This window comes from Branchiostoma floridae, chromosome 12, assembly GCF_000003815.2.
Source record: "Branchiostoma floridae strain S238N-H82 chromosome 12, Bfl_VNyyK, whole genome shotgun sequence".
Taxonomy (NCBI): Eukaryota; Metazoa; Chordata; class Leptocardii; order Amphioxiformes; family Branchiostomatidae; genus Branchiostoma; species Branchiostoma floridae.
The window spans coordinates 17,090,437-17,105,705 of record NC_049990.1 but is presented as its reverse complement, the minus strand read 5'-3'; the positions used below and the strand labels follow the sequence as shown (position 1 = coordinate 17,105,705).

Genomic DNA, 15,269 nt, shown 5'->3' with positions numbered 1-15,269 from the left:
CATAGCGCCAACAACCAGCAAAACAGGAGCGGTGTTGCTGTGTAACAAATCCGACACCGGATTAGAGGGAAATGGTTTTACTAAAAGATTAGTTGGCTAAGTCAACAACTCAGCAGGCACGGGCTTTGTGCTGGAAGGTAATGTTTGAGGGATTAGAAACTCTCCCCTGAAATGTTGATATTGGACACCCTTTTGAGTGCAGCCACTTGAAAAGTGCTACAGCACAGGAGAACGCACGTTCTGTTGAAAGGGGCTGGTGTTTAAGTCTTTGTTGTCAGGCACAAATACAACAGGTGCGTCATTTCGTGACAGTGTGAGAGCAGCGGGATTGAACCAAGTTGTGTCCAACGATTCCTTGCCAGGTCTTGTTTTGAAGACGGTAGTTGACTCTGGGTTTACAGGGCAGTGTTTTTGCTCTTCTATGTGGGGACATTTATAAGGGTGTTCTGTTGGAAACCGTTGACAGATTCCGAGGTGGAAAGTACTTCGTTCTGCCACACGCAAACCCACGGCAGAGAAGAACGGACCTATAGTCTATGGCCAACCAGTTGTGACAACACAGGAAGAGGAAACAAACCAAGAAGGTGATACCTACGGGATTTTAAGTCGAATGTCTTATTTTGGTTAGAAGGTGGACAACAGTAACTTGTTGATGCAAGCTGACGTATTCCAAAGGGAACAGCAGGGTAGTCTAGAATTTTAGATCTGACCGACTACCCGAGAAGATAAGGTCTTCGCTGTGTTGACTTCAAGCTATATTTCTACGGCCATCTGAGACGAGAGTAACAGGTTTAAGGGTTCTCAGGGCGCCAACATGTCGGCCCGAGTTGTTGACAAGCAGCCGAAAAAGGGCGGGAAGGGAGAGGAAAGTCTGGAGCTGGTAACATGGATGGGACGACCGCCGGACAAGCCTACCAACTGTCCCGCCGGTCTGGAGTATCTCACCACCCTGGACAAGCTCCGCATATCACAGACATACGGGCCAGAAGGTAAGATGGAACAAGTAGAGGATAAGTGATGTTAAACTGTGTCGCTTTTGTCGATAGACCATAGGCATGATGCTAAAGTAGTTGTTGTCACTCGGAAGGCTCACCGAGCGGTAGATTCAACTGATTGCAAAGGAAATGGTAGAAAAACGGAAGGGGAACAACTTACATAAATTGTACGATGCCTGTCAAAGGGGGTGGGGGTTACGTTGTCGTTTTCTCACTTCCCATAGGTAGGAAATAAAACTATATATTTTAAGTGTCATTGACGAAAGATAACGGGTGTTATCTCGAACGTCTGACCGTTTTCGAAATCCCAATTTTAAGTTTGCTTGAGTAATTGCTATATGGCGTATCTTATCACCTTGATTGACAAAACTTTAGAATCGACATCTATACACTGAACAAGTCAAACAGAACCTCAAAATTCGTCTTGAGTTCATAAACTGTAATTCCCCCCATGAAGTGAACAATTGTATCGTTTTTGCATGGTACAATTTCTATTTACGCGTAGTCTTACGTTGCCATGATTATAGGCACCATTCAGAATCACTGGCCGCATCGATGGTAGGTGTCCTAATGACTTCCTCAAACACGCAGTAAAAGGGACCTGTTGACTCGTCGCCACGACAATGCTGTTACATCAGTGACAGTAGAGACTAAGTTTCTGAGCGTATTAGTTATTGTGTTGACTCTTAATAACATGAACTAGATTTCTAGCGAAGTCAACACCCAAAGCTATAAATAAATGTGTCTTTTTTCACTCGCATGAAAGGAAAGTGCTTTAAGCAACTTGAATGTGGCGTGTTTAGATTTAGTACGAAATATCAACTCACGAATAAGATTAGAAGAAGCTTGCCATTAAATAAGGTCTGTGTAAGGCTACGGCAAAGATAAATTAATAGAGAAAGAATTAACTTGATTGATTGATTGATTGATTGATTGATTGATTGATTTTTCACATATGATATCTGCAATCCTTGTCTTTCTCACAGGACCTGTATGCAACTTTGAAAACAACGATTACGTCATCAAGAACGGCAGAGGACAACAGGTGTATTTTGCGTCGGAAGGTGAGGAACTACAACAAGCAGATGTTGAGCAGTACTAATCGATAATGAGAACCACAAATAACTTCAGTGAGGTTTAAACATGCAGAAACATACTTCTGTATCGGAAGCTATTCCTCTTTAGCTCTTCCATGTATTGCTTTGCCGATTGAAACCACATGGGGCCGTATTTTCTTGATGCTTGAGATTGTATAATTGTGTAGTATTCCCTTTGTCGCCAAGTGAATATCAGGCAAATACTGCACTTTAGAAAGCTTGCATCTTAATCTTTGTGGTATCTAACTATCATGACATAAATGGAGCTATCTAATGGGCTTAAGAATAAATCAAATACAGTACGATAGATCGATAAGAAATCACAGGTGCATACAACATTGTTAAAAAACGTTCCCCTTTGTTCACAGAGACGAACTGTTTCTGCCGGCAGTGTTGCGGCCCTGCCCGCGCCTTCCACATGCGGCTGTACGACAAGCTGTCCCGGGAGGTGCTGCACCTGGTGCGGCCAGCGCGCTGTGACGCCTGCTGCTGTCCCTGCTGTCTCATGACTGTCACCGTCAAGACAGGCGACGGGGAGACCCTGGGCTACGTCAAGCAAAAGTAGGCAAAACTATGAAAATACACTATGAAAAACTAAACCTAACCTAGTACCCAAATTTGCGGCTGACACTGGACCCGTCCACTGCAGCTTCCGGGACGTGACTTTGGAAACTAGTGACTGCAGCAGATAGCCTGTGTCCACCCCGCCACTGTCCAGGCAATGCCTTGAGTTAAAATACAAATATCTATAGATTGGCGTTTTTTAAAGACGTCCTGATCAAGACTTAATATCTATGGGATAGTCTTGTTTTGTCAAATTATTTGCAGCCCAAATGTATCCTACGATACAAAAAAAAGCTTTATCATGTAATTGTTCAATTTGTGCTGAAAGCTTTCATACCTTTCCGAAAATGTCTGTGTAACACAAAATTCGCTATCCAGGGCTATAGCTGGCCCTCCCAGTGCAAGGGTGGTCGGATTTTGGGTGGGCCAAGAATCAACCTGAGGCTACTAAAAATGTGAGTCGCTGCAAGATGCATTAGCCTTAAAGTTTAGGCTCTTTATGTTAAAACTCACAGCACTGTCTCCCTTTTCAGATGGAATATATTCCACGGGATTCTGGAGGTTCAGGACGCGGACAAGAAGCCGTGGTACCACATCCGGGGTCCCGCCTGTCCGTGCCGCTGCTTCAGTAACATGGAGTACAAGGTAAAGGTGAAATCTCACTGCACTTGGGGCACCGGTGCGGCACTGTTGTGTTATTTCGCCGATTTTTAATAATTTAGATATTGCACACGTAAAAGTATGACTAAGAAGACAACAAAATTACAAAACGTAAGAAAATTCGTTCTGTATCTCTGAAATTCATAATTTTTCGAATCAAAAGGACCAAAACCGCACAAACAAGCTGTACGTTTTTCGTCTCCAACTGGTAGATTTTAGCACAGCAATTCTTAGGAACAAAACACACGAAGACCATCCAACCGAACTATTTTAAATTTCAAACTTCAGCTGAAAAAAAAAAGCTGCAGCCTTATTCTCTTGTTAATACCGAGGGCTGACCTATTGCTGTTGCTGTTGTTTACCGCCATACGTTAAGTTGCTGCGTGCATAAAAATAGTAGTAATACATTGAGTCTTACATTCTTTAGTTACTTTGGTCCAGCCTCTGCTCGAACCAGACATCAAACGTTATTATCACGTAGTAAACATTGACAGCCATTGAAAAATAAGTAAAAGCGTCAACCAATTTTCATGTCATATGATCAGATCCTGTCCCTGGAGGAAGATAAGAAGGCTGTCGGGTCCATTGCTAAACGGTGGGGAGGGCCACAGGACAAGTACAACATGGATCACGAGAACTTTGAGATTGAATGTAAGTCTTCAAATTCATTCCCATAATCACTTTTAATGTAATGTTATACTTTCTTTCCAAGCTTTTTCCTCATGTCCTTTTATTACAAAACATTTGAGCATTTCAATTGTGCAACCACCATTATTTCATATTTACATTTTTGGAATGTAACGGAAAGGCATTTTGATAGAGAAAGGCATTTTGATAGAGAAACTATATAAAATCGTACCTGAATCTGTTATAAACAAATTCTTCATTTCATGCTCTGTATACGTAGGATTGTAATCTTTTGAATATCAAAAAGGAACAGCATGTTGTAACCATTCCTTGCGAAAGTTGCTAATATGATGATCAATGCCAATGATGTACAAACAAGATGAACAAGTCTTTTGTGTTACAATGTCCAGTTCCGTTTGAGGTGGATGTGAGGATGAAGGCAGTACTGTTGGGAGCATGCTTCCTGGTTGTAAGTATGTTTGTTTATTATATCATATTGTCACAAAGTAAGTATATTTGTTTATTATATCATATTGTCACAAAAGTTCAGAATAGGGGTGGGTACCGGTGCAGAAAATCCAGGTACAGGTCCGGTTCAGGTCCAAAGTATTAGGTCCAGGTCCGGACCTGAACCTGGACCTGATTCAGTATGACTCATACCAATGGTCCATTTCACTACAAAGAAATCTGTTTGGTGGAGCATTAGACCTACACTTGCGTTTTAAAATCTTACAATGCTGACTGCACTTGTACGATTGGCTGTAAAACTTGGTAGAAATTACTATAAACTCTTCTATACTTCACTCATGTTATTTTCTTCCACCTGCAAGCGTCAAAACGCGTGCATGCCTGATAAAATAATCTGTTAATTTTTCAATAGGTCCAACATCCGGTCCACAGAATTTTTTCAGGTCCGGTTTTTCTGCACCGGTCCAATAAGAAAAACCGTTTTTGTACCGGTACACCGTACCGGTACCCAGCCCTAGTTCAGAACCATGCAATCAATGTACTTACTGTAAAATCATATATTTTGTATCATAATTTAACTAATAATAAAAGTGATTCCTGGAACAAACGATGGAATATTGAGTGAATTAATTTCAGATCCTACTTCATGGCTAGGTCATGTTCAGAAAAAAAAATTTAAGTCTGCAAAGTGACTTTGTTCTTTGGGTTTTATTATAATGTGCCCATTTTCCCCTTACAGAACTACATGTACTTTGAGATGAGCTAAAGAGAGACACAAAACATTATCCACAACTCTGGGGAGGACATACCCGAACAAGTATCTCAAGAAAGACTATTGAAAAAGATGGGACTACACCACAGTATATATATGAGCTGTAACTACATGAAAAACACAAATAAGAGGAGGTACCATTGTATTTTTTAAAATTTTATTCCATTATGGTCCTTTAAAGCATATTGTCTGTGTGTGTGTGAAGCTGATTAAAATTTTGCAATGCCGATTTGAACTTATAGAGTTGCTGTTACAGTAGTATATCTTACAACTAAAACTATTCATTATGTTATATTCTATTGTGATTTTGTGCTGTAAAAATTATTTGTAAATCTTGATAGATGTAATGTTATCATCATCTTCTCTCTGTGTCTTTGGTTTTAGTACCATTATCTAGTAGTGACAGAGCATTGATAAGTCTCTTAAGAGTCTCCGTTTGTCCTAATGTGGTCATCATCTCTGCCACACTGGGGCCAACCTGCATGGAGAGGGCAAAGTTCAAAGTTCATGATCATGTTTGGGAGATTTTTTTTTTGAAATTTGTTTTTTCATCTTAGACGTCTTTCTGTAGTGGATATTTGGTCCAAAACACAATGTCATAAACTGTACAGAGATCAATGAAGACCTCAATGTGTATTGTTCATTGTGTGATTATTAAAATTCGTCTTGAAAAGATACAAATGTCAGGCTACAACATTGTACAACATTATTCACCCAAGGCCACACACTATACATACCTGTCTGCCTGATAATACGAATCTCAGCATCTTCATCAGGGTACTGTACTTGACTGCCTTGTGGGTCTTGGACACATCTCTCAGTTTGATACCCACCTCCTCTAATGTAAACTGGTTTGTAGACATGTCCTGTAATGCCTTGTGGACTGTTCTGAGTACTGAGCTGGCATGGCAAGTAATCATTGACAGTTCCTGTACAGTAATATCTGGCTGGCCCCACAGATATTGAAAGTCAGGTGAGACTAAGTCACTCAGTAATGTAAAGTGGCCCTGAAACGAGGAAAAGAGACAAAAAATATGTGAAAAATTAATGGTCTTCATTTTCAAGGTGAAGTTCATAGGAATTGCGAAAATAAGAAAATTGGGAAGGAAAAACAGTTAATGATAATGCCAAACACATACCATTCTCGTTTCCAAAACTTTCAAAATGTACTCATCGAGTAGGATGGAAGAGCCTGAAAATCTGAGGCAAAATGCAAACAGAAAAATTAGTACTTTTAGTTTTGGTTGTACATGTCATTGAATAAATTGAATAAATACTAAAAAGCTGCACGGCTATCAAGCTTCTATATAGTACATGATTTCAAATGACCATCCCATATATTTGTAATACAGTTCATCCTAGCCTGCATCATTAATGGTGGTGGTGCATCCTAAATTAAATTTGTGTTAGCCTAAATTTTACTTTGGGAAGATCATGCAAAAGCGCTCAAGTATGACTAAAAAGACATTACATTGCTAAAAGACAATATACATTACTAGAAATTACATGCAGCGTCTCTACAAAAGGAAAACCAAGTTACCTTTCCCCGTACTGCTGCACTATAAGTTCCCTGAGGTTCTGTACTATCTGAGTCTGTCCATGATGTGTCCCAAACAGCCTAGCGAGGTGTTCTCTCTGGAACTCCTGTAACCTGTCCCAGTCCAGCCGGGCAGGGTGTTCAACAACCCGGGCTAGCGAAAACTGCACAGGTATGCAAAATAGTTATCAACAACACGGGCTGGGGAAAACTGCACAGGTATGCAAAGCAGTTATCAACAACACGGGCTGGGGAAAACTTCACAGGTATGCAAAACAGTTATCAACAACGCGGGCTAGGGAAAACTGCACACGTATGCAAAACAGTTATCAACAACGCGGGCTAGGGAAAACTGCACAAGTAGAGAAACATAATTGTAAATGCCTATAAGGCCACATATATTTAATTTGTTGGTTCATGGTGTTTAAAAAAATGAAAAAATAAAAGAAATTCAATATATTTAACTGGAAAAATATCATGAAAACAAAGCCAGAGGACCAGGGGTATGCCTTAGTGCACTCAGTTTTATGAAGTGAATACAGTCATATTCAATGTTTTCCTCTCTGCCCATTGCATATTTGATGCCTGCTTACTTTCACTCTAAAAAAAATCTGTGAACCAACAAATTCAATTGGTGTGACCTTAAAGGCATGGCATTAGATTTCACAATAGGTATTAAATGGATTGTTTGCGGTAGTTTTGAGTTCATGGTTCAAACAAGGGGGTAGACAGGCAGAAGTCAAAACAAGTATTTTTACAATCATGGTTTTAACTTGCTAGTGATAATGACACCACTGCAAAACCTTAAAGATTTACAGTAATTGAAATATCACATATTATAAATAAACATCACAGTGACTACAACAAAAAATGTACACATTCTCCACATTTGGTCACATTAGAAACGTTTATCTGAGCAACATATTTTGACTCCTCCAGTCTTCCACTTAGAAACTAAAATGCTTCACATTAAGTTTAACACAGGTAACTTGTAATACCTCAGCCACCATATCCTCAAGGGTTCGAACTTTCCTGTTATCATGGAAACCTGCTCCACAGAATGTGATGAAGTTTAACACTGCTTGTGGCAGGTACCCTTTCTCCTGATGAAAGTAAAAATCAATCAATGATTTAGACAAATGGATATCATAATCATTACAAAAACAAGCACCTGAGCAAATAATTTAGTTATCAAAATGAAACCAGAAATATATTGTACAAAACTAAGTAGTGGTGTCATAATACAATTGGGCACAATAAAACTGTAACAGCAATCTAAAGTAACACTCATAGAGATTACTTCATAATGTGCATTTATATCTTAGTTCGTATCTCTACCAAATGAAAAAAAATGCTTCCATGTAAGTGTAAAAAGTTAAACTTACACGAAAGTGGTTGGCAAAGATGTCTCCCTGTCTTTTGGAAAGTTTTGTACCATCCCTGCAATAAAAAAAAATGAATTTAGAAAGAGTATTTCACTATTTGTGTATTCAATAAACAAAATTAAATCATAGCTAATGAATATTGTGGCTAAAATCTGTAAACAAGCAGAAACTATTGTTGACTGTCTTAGTAATTGATCTTGTTCTACAATCCTATATAATTATGTACACTTGAAATACTGATAATACAACCATTACTACACATGGTTATAGAATTATTATTACCACAGCAAAGTCACATCAACATTAATGTAATTGCACACAAAGAAACATTCAAAGCAATCTATAATGTTAAACAGGCTTGTTCACTGCAGGTCACACACACAGGAGAACAAATCAAAAACAAATTCAAGGAAAGTTTCCGTACTTGTTAACTAGAAGAGGAAGGTGAGCAAACTGTGGAGGAGTCCAGCCAAAGGCTCGGTACAGCATCAAGTGTTTCCCAGTGGAGATCAGCCATTCCTGAAGGAAGAAATAGTCATGAATCAGTGTTGCAATAACCTAGTACTTGTGCATCCTCAAACACAGAACCCACATTTTACCTCCCTTATTTTACCCACCTTCTAAGATAGGTGTGCAAAAGTTAGGTGTGACAGATCGTTCAGAGTAATATAACCAGCTGCTGCTGCGCCGCGTGCCTGCAAAGCTGGTGTGTTATGCCGAAGGGCGGTTATACCGGCTATATAGATGCAGATACAGATTATGAAAGATGAGTGCAGCCACAACAGAGATGCCCTTCTCATGAGTGCACTATACACAAAGGGTTGCCTACTTACCAGCTTATTGGAACCAGGAGCTCAACTGTGAGGCTACTGCCAGTTGAGCTACAGGGACATCCCCGAAGAGTCATAGCTCCTATCATTCTATTCAATGCCATAAACAAAATGGCAAAAGCACAGGGTTGTAGCCAGCCTGAAATCATTTTCTGTCCCCTCAATTTTAACTCCAATTGCACTCAGAAGGGGTGCTGTTTGTAGGGGTTCCGGGGACAGAGGAAATCTTGAAATCTAGACCCTCTGAAACACTATTTCCTGCATTTTGAGGTGTAAATTTTGCTAGTAGAATAAGCTATTCAATGCCATCTGTTGGTGGTGAAAAATTACATAAGGGAGAGTTTTTTTTAATTTTTACATCAATATTTCTCAGTCACGGAGGACAGAATGTGCAAAGTTATAATCCGTCCCGAGCTGCAAAATTCTGTCAAAAGATGGGTGCTGGCTACAACCCTGCAAAAGCGTAAATGTGCATTTTTTTCACTGTCAATAGCAGAATTTTGCTTCCCCGCCTGAATTCTATGGCTTCCTCACTATTGTAAGAATACTAAGATTTGTCCATTTCTATCTGTTGCAGCTGACAAAGGGGTGAAGGAATGATGATAAAAAACTGCACGGTGGAAGTTTGCAATCTATCGACCGTAATTCTGTTTTTAGAATTCTATTACTAACTCAGTAACAAATGTTATGACAAATCTCCAACGTAACCGTGCCCCACCTGTCCCCTGAGTACATGGGATATCTGCATGAGGTGATCGTCTACCACGTTAGCCAGGTGATAGGTGGGGAAACCATCTCCCTTCATAATCACCTGGATTAACACAAGACAGAACTGGATAAGATTGGAGAAATGGCAGCTTCTCATTCTGTTACACCAGAATAGAATAAAAACATGAAGACATCTAACATTGGATGACATGACATTGTTCTCTTCTGCAGAATTCTGGTGACTGTATGAAAAACAGTCATACATCTTCACATGATGATGTGTACCTGAGTTTAGGACTTTATATATAGGTACACAACACTTATTTATGAGAGACAAATAGTTCGACAATTAATTCAACATAGTCACACAACAATAAACATTAACTCTCATAAGTTTAAAAGAAGGAAGATATATATGGAAAGAAATATTGTTTACACATTGTTCAGAGTTGTTGACTTACAGGGTCCCCTTCCACACTGGCTACATCATGTCTGGTGATCCCAAACACCAAGTCTGTAAAGGGTTGGGCATTCTCCTCCAGCTAGAGAAAAACAGCAGTCAGGATATTTGGTGAACAACTACAGTCAGCTGTTACATAGTATTACATGTATGTCATACCTGGGTAGGGATTATGTTTGATATGGGTGTCCTGGACCAGATGATGACTTGCAATGGGTTATCAGACGGCATGCGACTAGTATGCCACTAAAAATTCAATAACAGATTCGGACATCAGAATTATTGTTAGGAACTTTTGCAATTTTTTGTTTCTGAAAACTTCTGACTCATTTCACATTGAAACGTGTCTTTTCTCGGGCGGGTAAGACACATGCTATACACATTGTGCTTTCCACATCACCCTCTGAACATGTACATGTGTACTAGCCCTTCCACTTTTCCACATGATCACCCTCCAGTCTACCCATGGTCAGGCTATTTTGTGTGATATTGGAATGAACTGTGTTGTATTCTATACTTATACAGTATTTGATTATACTGCTGCTGACAGTGGTCAGCTAGTCTTCACACTATATATGCTTCCAGTCTGCTGTTTTGCCGAATTGGAATGTCCAGCAGAGTGCTCATAATGCTCATTCATGTATATCTATCCCATTGATGCCCCCATTCTTTTAACATTGAAACATTGTGTATAAGTACACTGCACCTTACTGATGGAGTTGTTGAATCCCTGTGTCTTTTTTGCATTATTAACATATGAAAAAAAAATGTAATTCCATTTGGATTTTTCACCTTAAACCTGACGACATGTGGAACCCCATCCTCCAGTCTCCGCCTGCATTCCTCCTGAGACAGCTGCCTGCACCTGTTGTCATAGCGAGGCACCTCCTTCCGCCTGGCGGCCTCCTTACGTAACAGCTCCAGCCGGTGGGGGGTACAGAAGCAGTAATAGGCTGAACCCCTCTAGGGAAAACATGTCAAAATTTTATACATTATGTAACAGTGGGGCTCAAGGGTTGCCAAACTGACCATGCCAACAGCTCTGAGCTTTTTATGTTGTGGTTTGCACGTTCGATCTGTAATCTGCCGCCCAAGGTTCGATACCTTAAATGACTTGAATTGATGTCACATGATTCGACTCCAAGCCATGAGAGGTGGCTACGAGGACCAATTTATTTTACTTTTTCTGTGATTCCCATATTTGGAACGCTAGAAAGTGTTAAGCTGTTGTTATCTACTCAATATTTTCTGTCCATTCTTACCTCAATGAGCTCTTGTGTCTTTTCCTTGTAGATGTGAACTCTTTCAGACTGAGAAAGAACAGATATGTGAACTCAATATATGTATACTTGAAACGTTATTAAACATAGCAAGGTGTCAAATGGGAAAATGAAGAGAGTATTGAAAAAACAATACCTGACGATAGGGTCCAAATTTTCCACTTTTAGTTGGTCCTAAAATTATGACAGAATTATTAGTCATTTGTAAGGATGGGTACAGGTACGACAGACAGGTTCTGGACTTAAAAGATTTTGGTTTGAGTTTAAAAAAAACTGATTCTGGACATCTAGCACTCACATCATATATTTCACACTAAAACCACGTTTTCAAGTTGTTTTAGTGTGAGATAATTACCAAATTAAATCTTTGCTTATGACATCTACTTTGGGTAGGGTAGTATTGGCATCGGTTACAATACTTCTATTGGCAAAGAGAAGACTTTGAGGGTCTGCATGCTCTTTTCTGTAAGGTGTTGGCAGCCTATTTTGATTTCTTATTATTCATGGTGAAAGCAATTTTATTCACGGCCAAATTTTCTGTAATTGTTTTTTGTATAGTGTAAAAATGAAATGTTGTCTGAGCCCCACAAGCAGACCCTCTCCTGTCTTTGCCTCAGTTTAAATTTGTTTCTATAAGGAAATGAAGAGAACATAAACTTGGCACAGGAGATGGAAGGATCCTTGTCAGGTGCTCACCCTCATCCGGCTCCAGCCCCGCCCACCTCAGCATCTCTTCCAGACTCTCCTCAGAACCTGGTACCAGTCTGGTCTGGGGTGGGGGGAGGGACATATGTAACCTGGAATCCAGTCTAGTTGTGGCATGGCCTAACTGTAGTTAGTGTAGGCTCTCTACGGGGCCAGTGCAACTCTCAGCCGCCGGTGTAACCATTCACACCTGGTAGCATTTTCCCAGTAGGACTTTGCCTATATAGTGGGAGTTAATTGATAGGCTCCCGTGGATGGCAAATTCAACTCCCACCGTACCAAACTCCTACGGGTGTGAAAGATTACCCAGGAGGTGGAAAGACCCCCCTGTCCCGAAGGTAGCCTGGCCAATCCACGGTAGACTGGATTCCACACATATGGGGATGTGGCTAAACATTTGTACTGGGAACATGGCTTAATAACAGTACTGTTGACAGTAGGGGTGGGTACCGGTACAGAAAATTCAGGTCCAGGTCCGTTTCAGGTCCAGAGGATTAGGTCCAGGTCCGGACCTGAGTCTGGACCTGATTCAGTGTGTAAAAACTTGTGAATGGACAACCTACTTCGTCTCGTTATTTTCCTCTACTGGTAAGCCCCCAAACATGTGAATGCCTGATCAGATAATCTGTTCATTTTCCAATAGGTCCAACATCCAGTTCACCGATTTTTTTCAGGTCCAGTTTTTCTGGACTGGTCCAATAAGAAAAACTGGTACCCAGCCCTAGTTGACAGTATGATTTCCCTGAAGAAATATATGATATACATCTGTAAGGCCACACCAATTTAATTTCTTGGTTCACGGATTTGCTCGATTTAAAAAAAAAAAATTTTGGAAAAAAAAATAAAAATAAAAATTACCACTCAGCAAATTTTCACCAGTTGGTAAATGGTAAACCATTTACCAACTTTCTGGTGTAGCAAATTGGCCTTTATATTGTAAGGTCCTTAAAATGTGGGAATTATTATTGCAGTTATATTTTTTCATTCATGAAGAATGGGACAAAGATAAAAACTGACACAGACTGCTTTTGTGATTTTCAACAAACAGGTACTGTTACTGTACAGTAATAGTGTTTTTGTACTTTTTTCAAACTGAAAACTTTTTATTTTCTATGTTTTGGAATAGCCCTTACATTTACCCCAACCATTTTACAATTTTTATTTTTATTTTAATTTCGCCCTCTCGCTCCATATTTTTTATTAAAAAATCCGTGAACCAAGAAATCAAATTGGTGTGGCCTAATGGGTGGCTGGATGAGATCTTTTTTTTCAAATCTGAACAATTGATACAAGAAAGTCCCTTTTAAATCAATAATTTTATTCATACAAAGTTTCTCATTTTTTAAAGCTAAGTCAAGTCACTAGCCACATATCACACAAAATTGTGAAGCATATCTGTTGTTGTATTGATGTTTTTATAACAAAATTTATATGTTCCATCCTTTTGTGTTATAAGATATTGTACAGTACATGTACATGCAATTCAGCTTTTAGCTGCGAGGTACCACAATATTAATAAACCATACATTCATTTAATTCAAAACAGCAATCTACAGTGTATAACGTTGACAACAATAGACTAAAGTAAAGAGTAGAGTAGAGTAGAGTAGAGTAGTAGAGTAGAGTGGAGTAGAGTAGAGTAGAATAGAGTAGAGTAGCGTAGCCTAGCGTAGCATAGCGTAGCGTAGAGTAGAGTATGTAGTTTTGGCCAGGTAGGACTCCAAGACAGTGTTAACTCCAGTTTGTGTTGCTCTTCTTTCATGCCAATGAGGTTTTATGAGCTCATAAGATCATAAAACCTCATTGGTCATGCCCCACTGTGTTGAGTGACTACAAATATATTGTGACAATACCTACCCTGTCTGTATCTTCTATCCTGATGATGAAGCTCCCATTGTGTGCCTTGGCAAACAGGTAGTTATAGAGGGCTGTCCGCAGTCCCCCCAGGTGTAGCATCCCAGTCGGGCTCGGGGCAAATCTGACCCGCACATCTGAACACGACAGTAGTGCACGGCTACAGCACACCCCTCTGACTGAATGGTGGAGTCCCAGGGAGCTATACTGTGGTATCTTTAACAGCAGGCGCATTGTTCCTCCAAAACTGTTGATCTGCTATTGACAGGATGACCATGTCAGCAGTGGAAAATTTTGCACTATTGACATGATACTTCCAATATTGAAAGGACAACCCTGTCAGCAGTGGAAAAATGTGCATTATTGACATGATACTTCCACTATTGACAGGATGACCCTGTCAGCAGTGGGAAAATGTGCACTATTGACAGGATGACCCTGTCAGCAGAGGAAAAAATGTGCACTATTGACAGGATGACACATCAGCAGTGAAAATAAAATGCACTAATGACATCATGATACTTCCCCTATTGACCGGATGACCCAGTTAGCAGTGGAAACATGTGTACTATTGACAGGATGGCCCAGTCAGCAGTGAAAAAATAGCATTAATGACATGATGATACTTCCACTATTGACAGGATGACCATGTTAGCAGTAGAAAAAATTGTACCATTGACAGGATGACGAGGTCAGCACTGGAAAAACTCACTTTATTGACAGGACGATCATGACAGCAGTGGAAAAAGACAGGATGACCCTGCCAGTGCAAATTTGTTTACTGTTGACAAGATCATCTGTTAACAGGATCGTTCTGTCAATAGTACAAATTTTCTACACTGTTGACAGGATCATCCTGTCAGTCAAGGAGGTTTTTAAACTTCCTTGAGTCAATACAGTTCCACGCTTTCAAGAATACAAAACAAGTCCATCGAAAAAATATATTTCTTAAAGTCTGACAGAGAATAACCATACTTAGATCATTCACTAAAATGTAGCTGATTGGACAATATAAAACTAAGGGGACACCTAAATGACATCATTGACAACTTGCTGTCATGAGAAAACGTCAAAATCTATCTTGTAAACACACATTTGATCAACACAACACAAACCATGTGTCTCAGTCGGTTCTCTTTGCAGCATGCCGTAAAATTACACAGCTGTCGTAATTACATCGTTGCTGTCTGCAACACGTCCTTAATAAATAATAACAATGCCTATAAAAATATTAGCTCCACAAAGTTACATCTTACACAAAGAAATATAGTTTTGCTTGAAAATCAAAAAGACTTAACATGTTGGGTGGAACTATTACTGTGTCATA

At 39.7% G+C, this 15,269-nt stretch overlaps 2 protein-coding genes across 8 annotated transcripts; one reads left to right on the top strand and one right to left on the bottom strand.

Annotated features, from left to right (window-relative positions):
* The first annotated feature begins 223 nt into the window (after positions 1–223).
* On the top strand, positions 224–5,291 carry LOC118427706 (phospholipid scramblase 2-like). Of its 2 annotated transcripts, XM_035837615.1 has the most exons (8): positions 224–584; positions 806–989; positions 1,982–2,059; positions 2,461–2,653; positions 3,190–3,301; positions 3,862–3,967; positions 4,354–4,412; positions 5,151–5,291. In XM_035837615.1, the coding sequence occupies exons 2-8, from the start codon at positions 815–817 to the stop codon at positions 5,175–5,177; spliced, it is 750 nt and encodes a 249-aa protein (XP_035693508.1). In that variant the 5' UTR covers positions 224–584; positions 806–814; the 3' UTR covers positions 5,178–5,291. The 2 variants fall into 2 exon arrangements, with proteins under 2 accessions (XP_035693508.1, XP_035693507.1); XM_035837614.1 differs by having other exon boundaries at positions 225–989.
* Positions 5,292–5,375: 84 nt separating this feature from the next.
* Positions 5,376–15,196, bottom strand: LOC118427702 (probable glutamate--tRNA ligase, mitochondrial). Of its 6 annotated transcripts, none has more exons than XM_035837604.1 (15): positions 15,058–15,196; positions 13,946–14,200; positions 12,080–12,152; positions 11,520–11,557; positions 11,366–11,413; positions 10,896–11,066; positions 10,105–10,185; positions 9,654–9,746; positions 8,530–8,624; positions 8,106–8,160; positions 7,719–7,823; positions 6,724–6,884; positions 6,323–6,383; positions 5,921–6,190; positions 5,376–5,661 (listed from the first exon to the last, which is right to left on the bottom strand). In XM_035837604.1, the coding sequence occupies exons 1-15, from the start codon at positions 15,058–15,060 to the stop codon at positions 5,539–5,541; spliced, it is 1,632 nt and encodes a 543-aa protein (XP_035693497.1). In that variant the 5' UTR covers positions 15,061–15,196; the 3' UTR covers positions 5,376–5,538. The 6 variants fall into 6 exon arrangements, with proteins under 6 accessions (XP_035693497.1, XP_035693498.1, XP_035693499.1 ...); XM_035837605.1 differs by having other exon boundaries at positions 13,946–14,197; positions 15,058–15,187; XM_035837606.1 differs by having other exon boundaries at positions 13,946–14,278; positions 15,058–15,115.
* Between the last annotated feature and the right edge of the window lie 73 nt (positions 15,197–15,269).

What these genes read in the sequence shown, in the direction of transcription:
- LOC118427702 (XM_035837604.1), bottom strand. An exon ending in GGGGCTGGAGCCGGATGAGG is followed by an intron (nt 11,558 to 12,079) that starts GTGAGCACCTGA and finishes TCATAATTTTAG; the next exon opens with GACCAACTAAAAGTGGAAAA. An exon ending in TCGTATTATCAGGCAGACAG is followed by an intron (nt 5,662 to 5,920) that starts GTATGTATAGTG and finishes CTCTCCATGCAG; the next exon opens with GTTGGCCCCAGTGTGGCAGA.
- LOC118427706 (XM_035837615.1), top strand. Translation starts at nt 815, where the DNA reads ATGTCGGCCCGAGTTGTTGACAAGCAGCCGAAAAAGGGCGGGAAGGGA. An exon ending in CTGGGCTACGTCAAGCAAAA is followed by an intron (nt 2,654 to 3,189) that starts GTAGGCAAAACT and finishes CTCCCTTTTCAG; the next exon opens with ATGGAATATATTCCACGGGA. An exon ending in TCAGTAACATGGAGTACAAG is followed by an intron (nt 3,302 to 3,861) that starts GTAAAGGTGAAA and finishes TCATATGATCAG; the next exon opens with ATCCTGTCCCTGGAGGAAGA.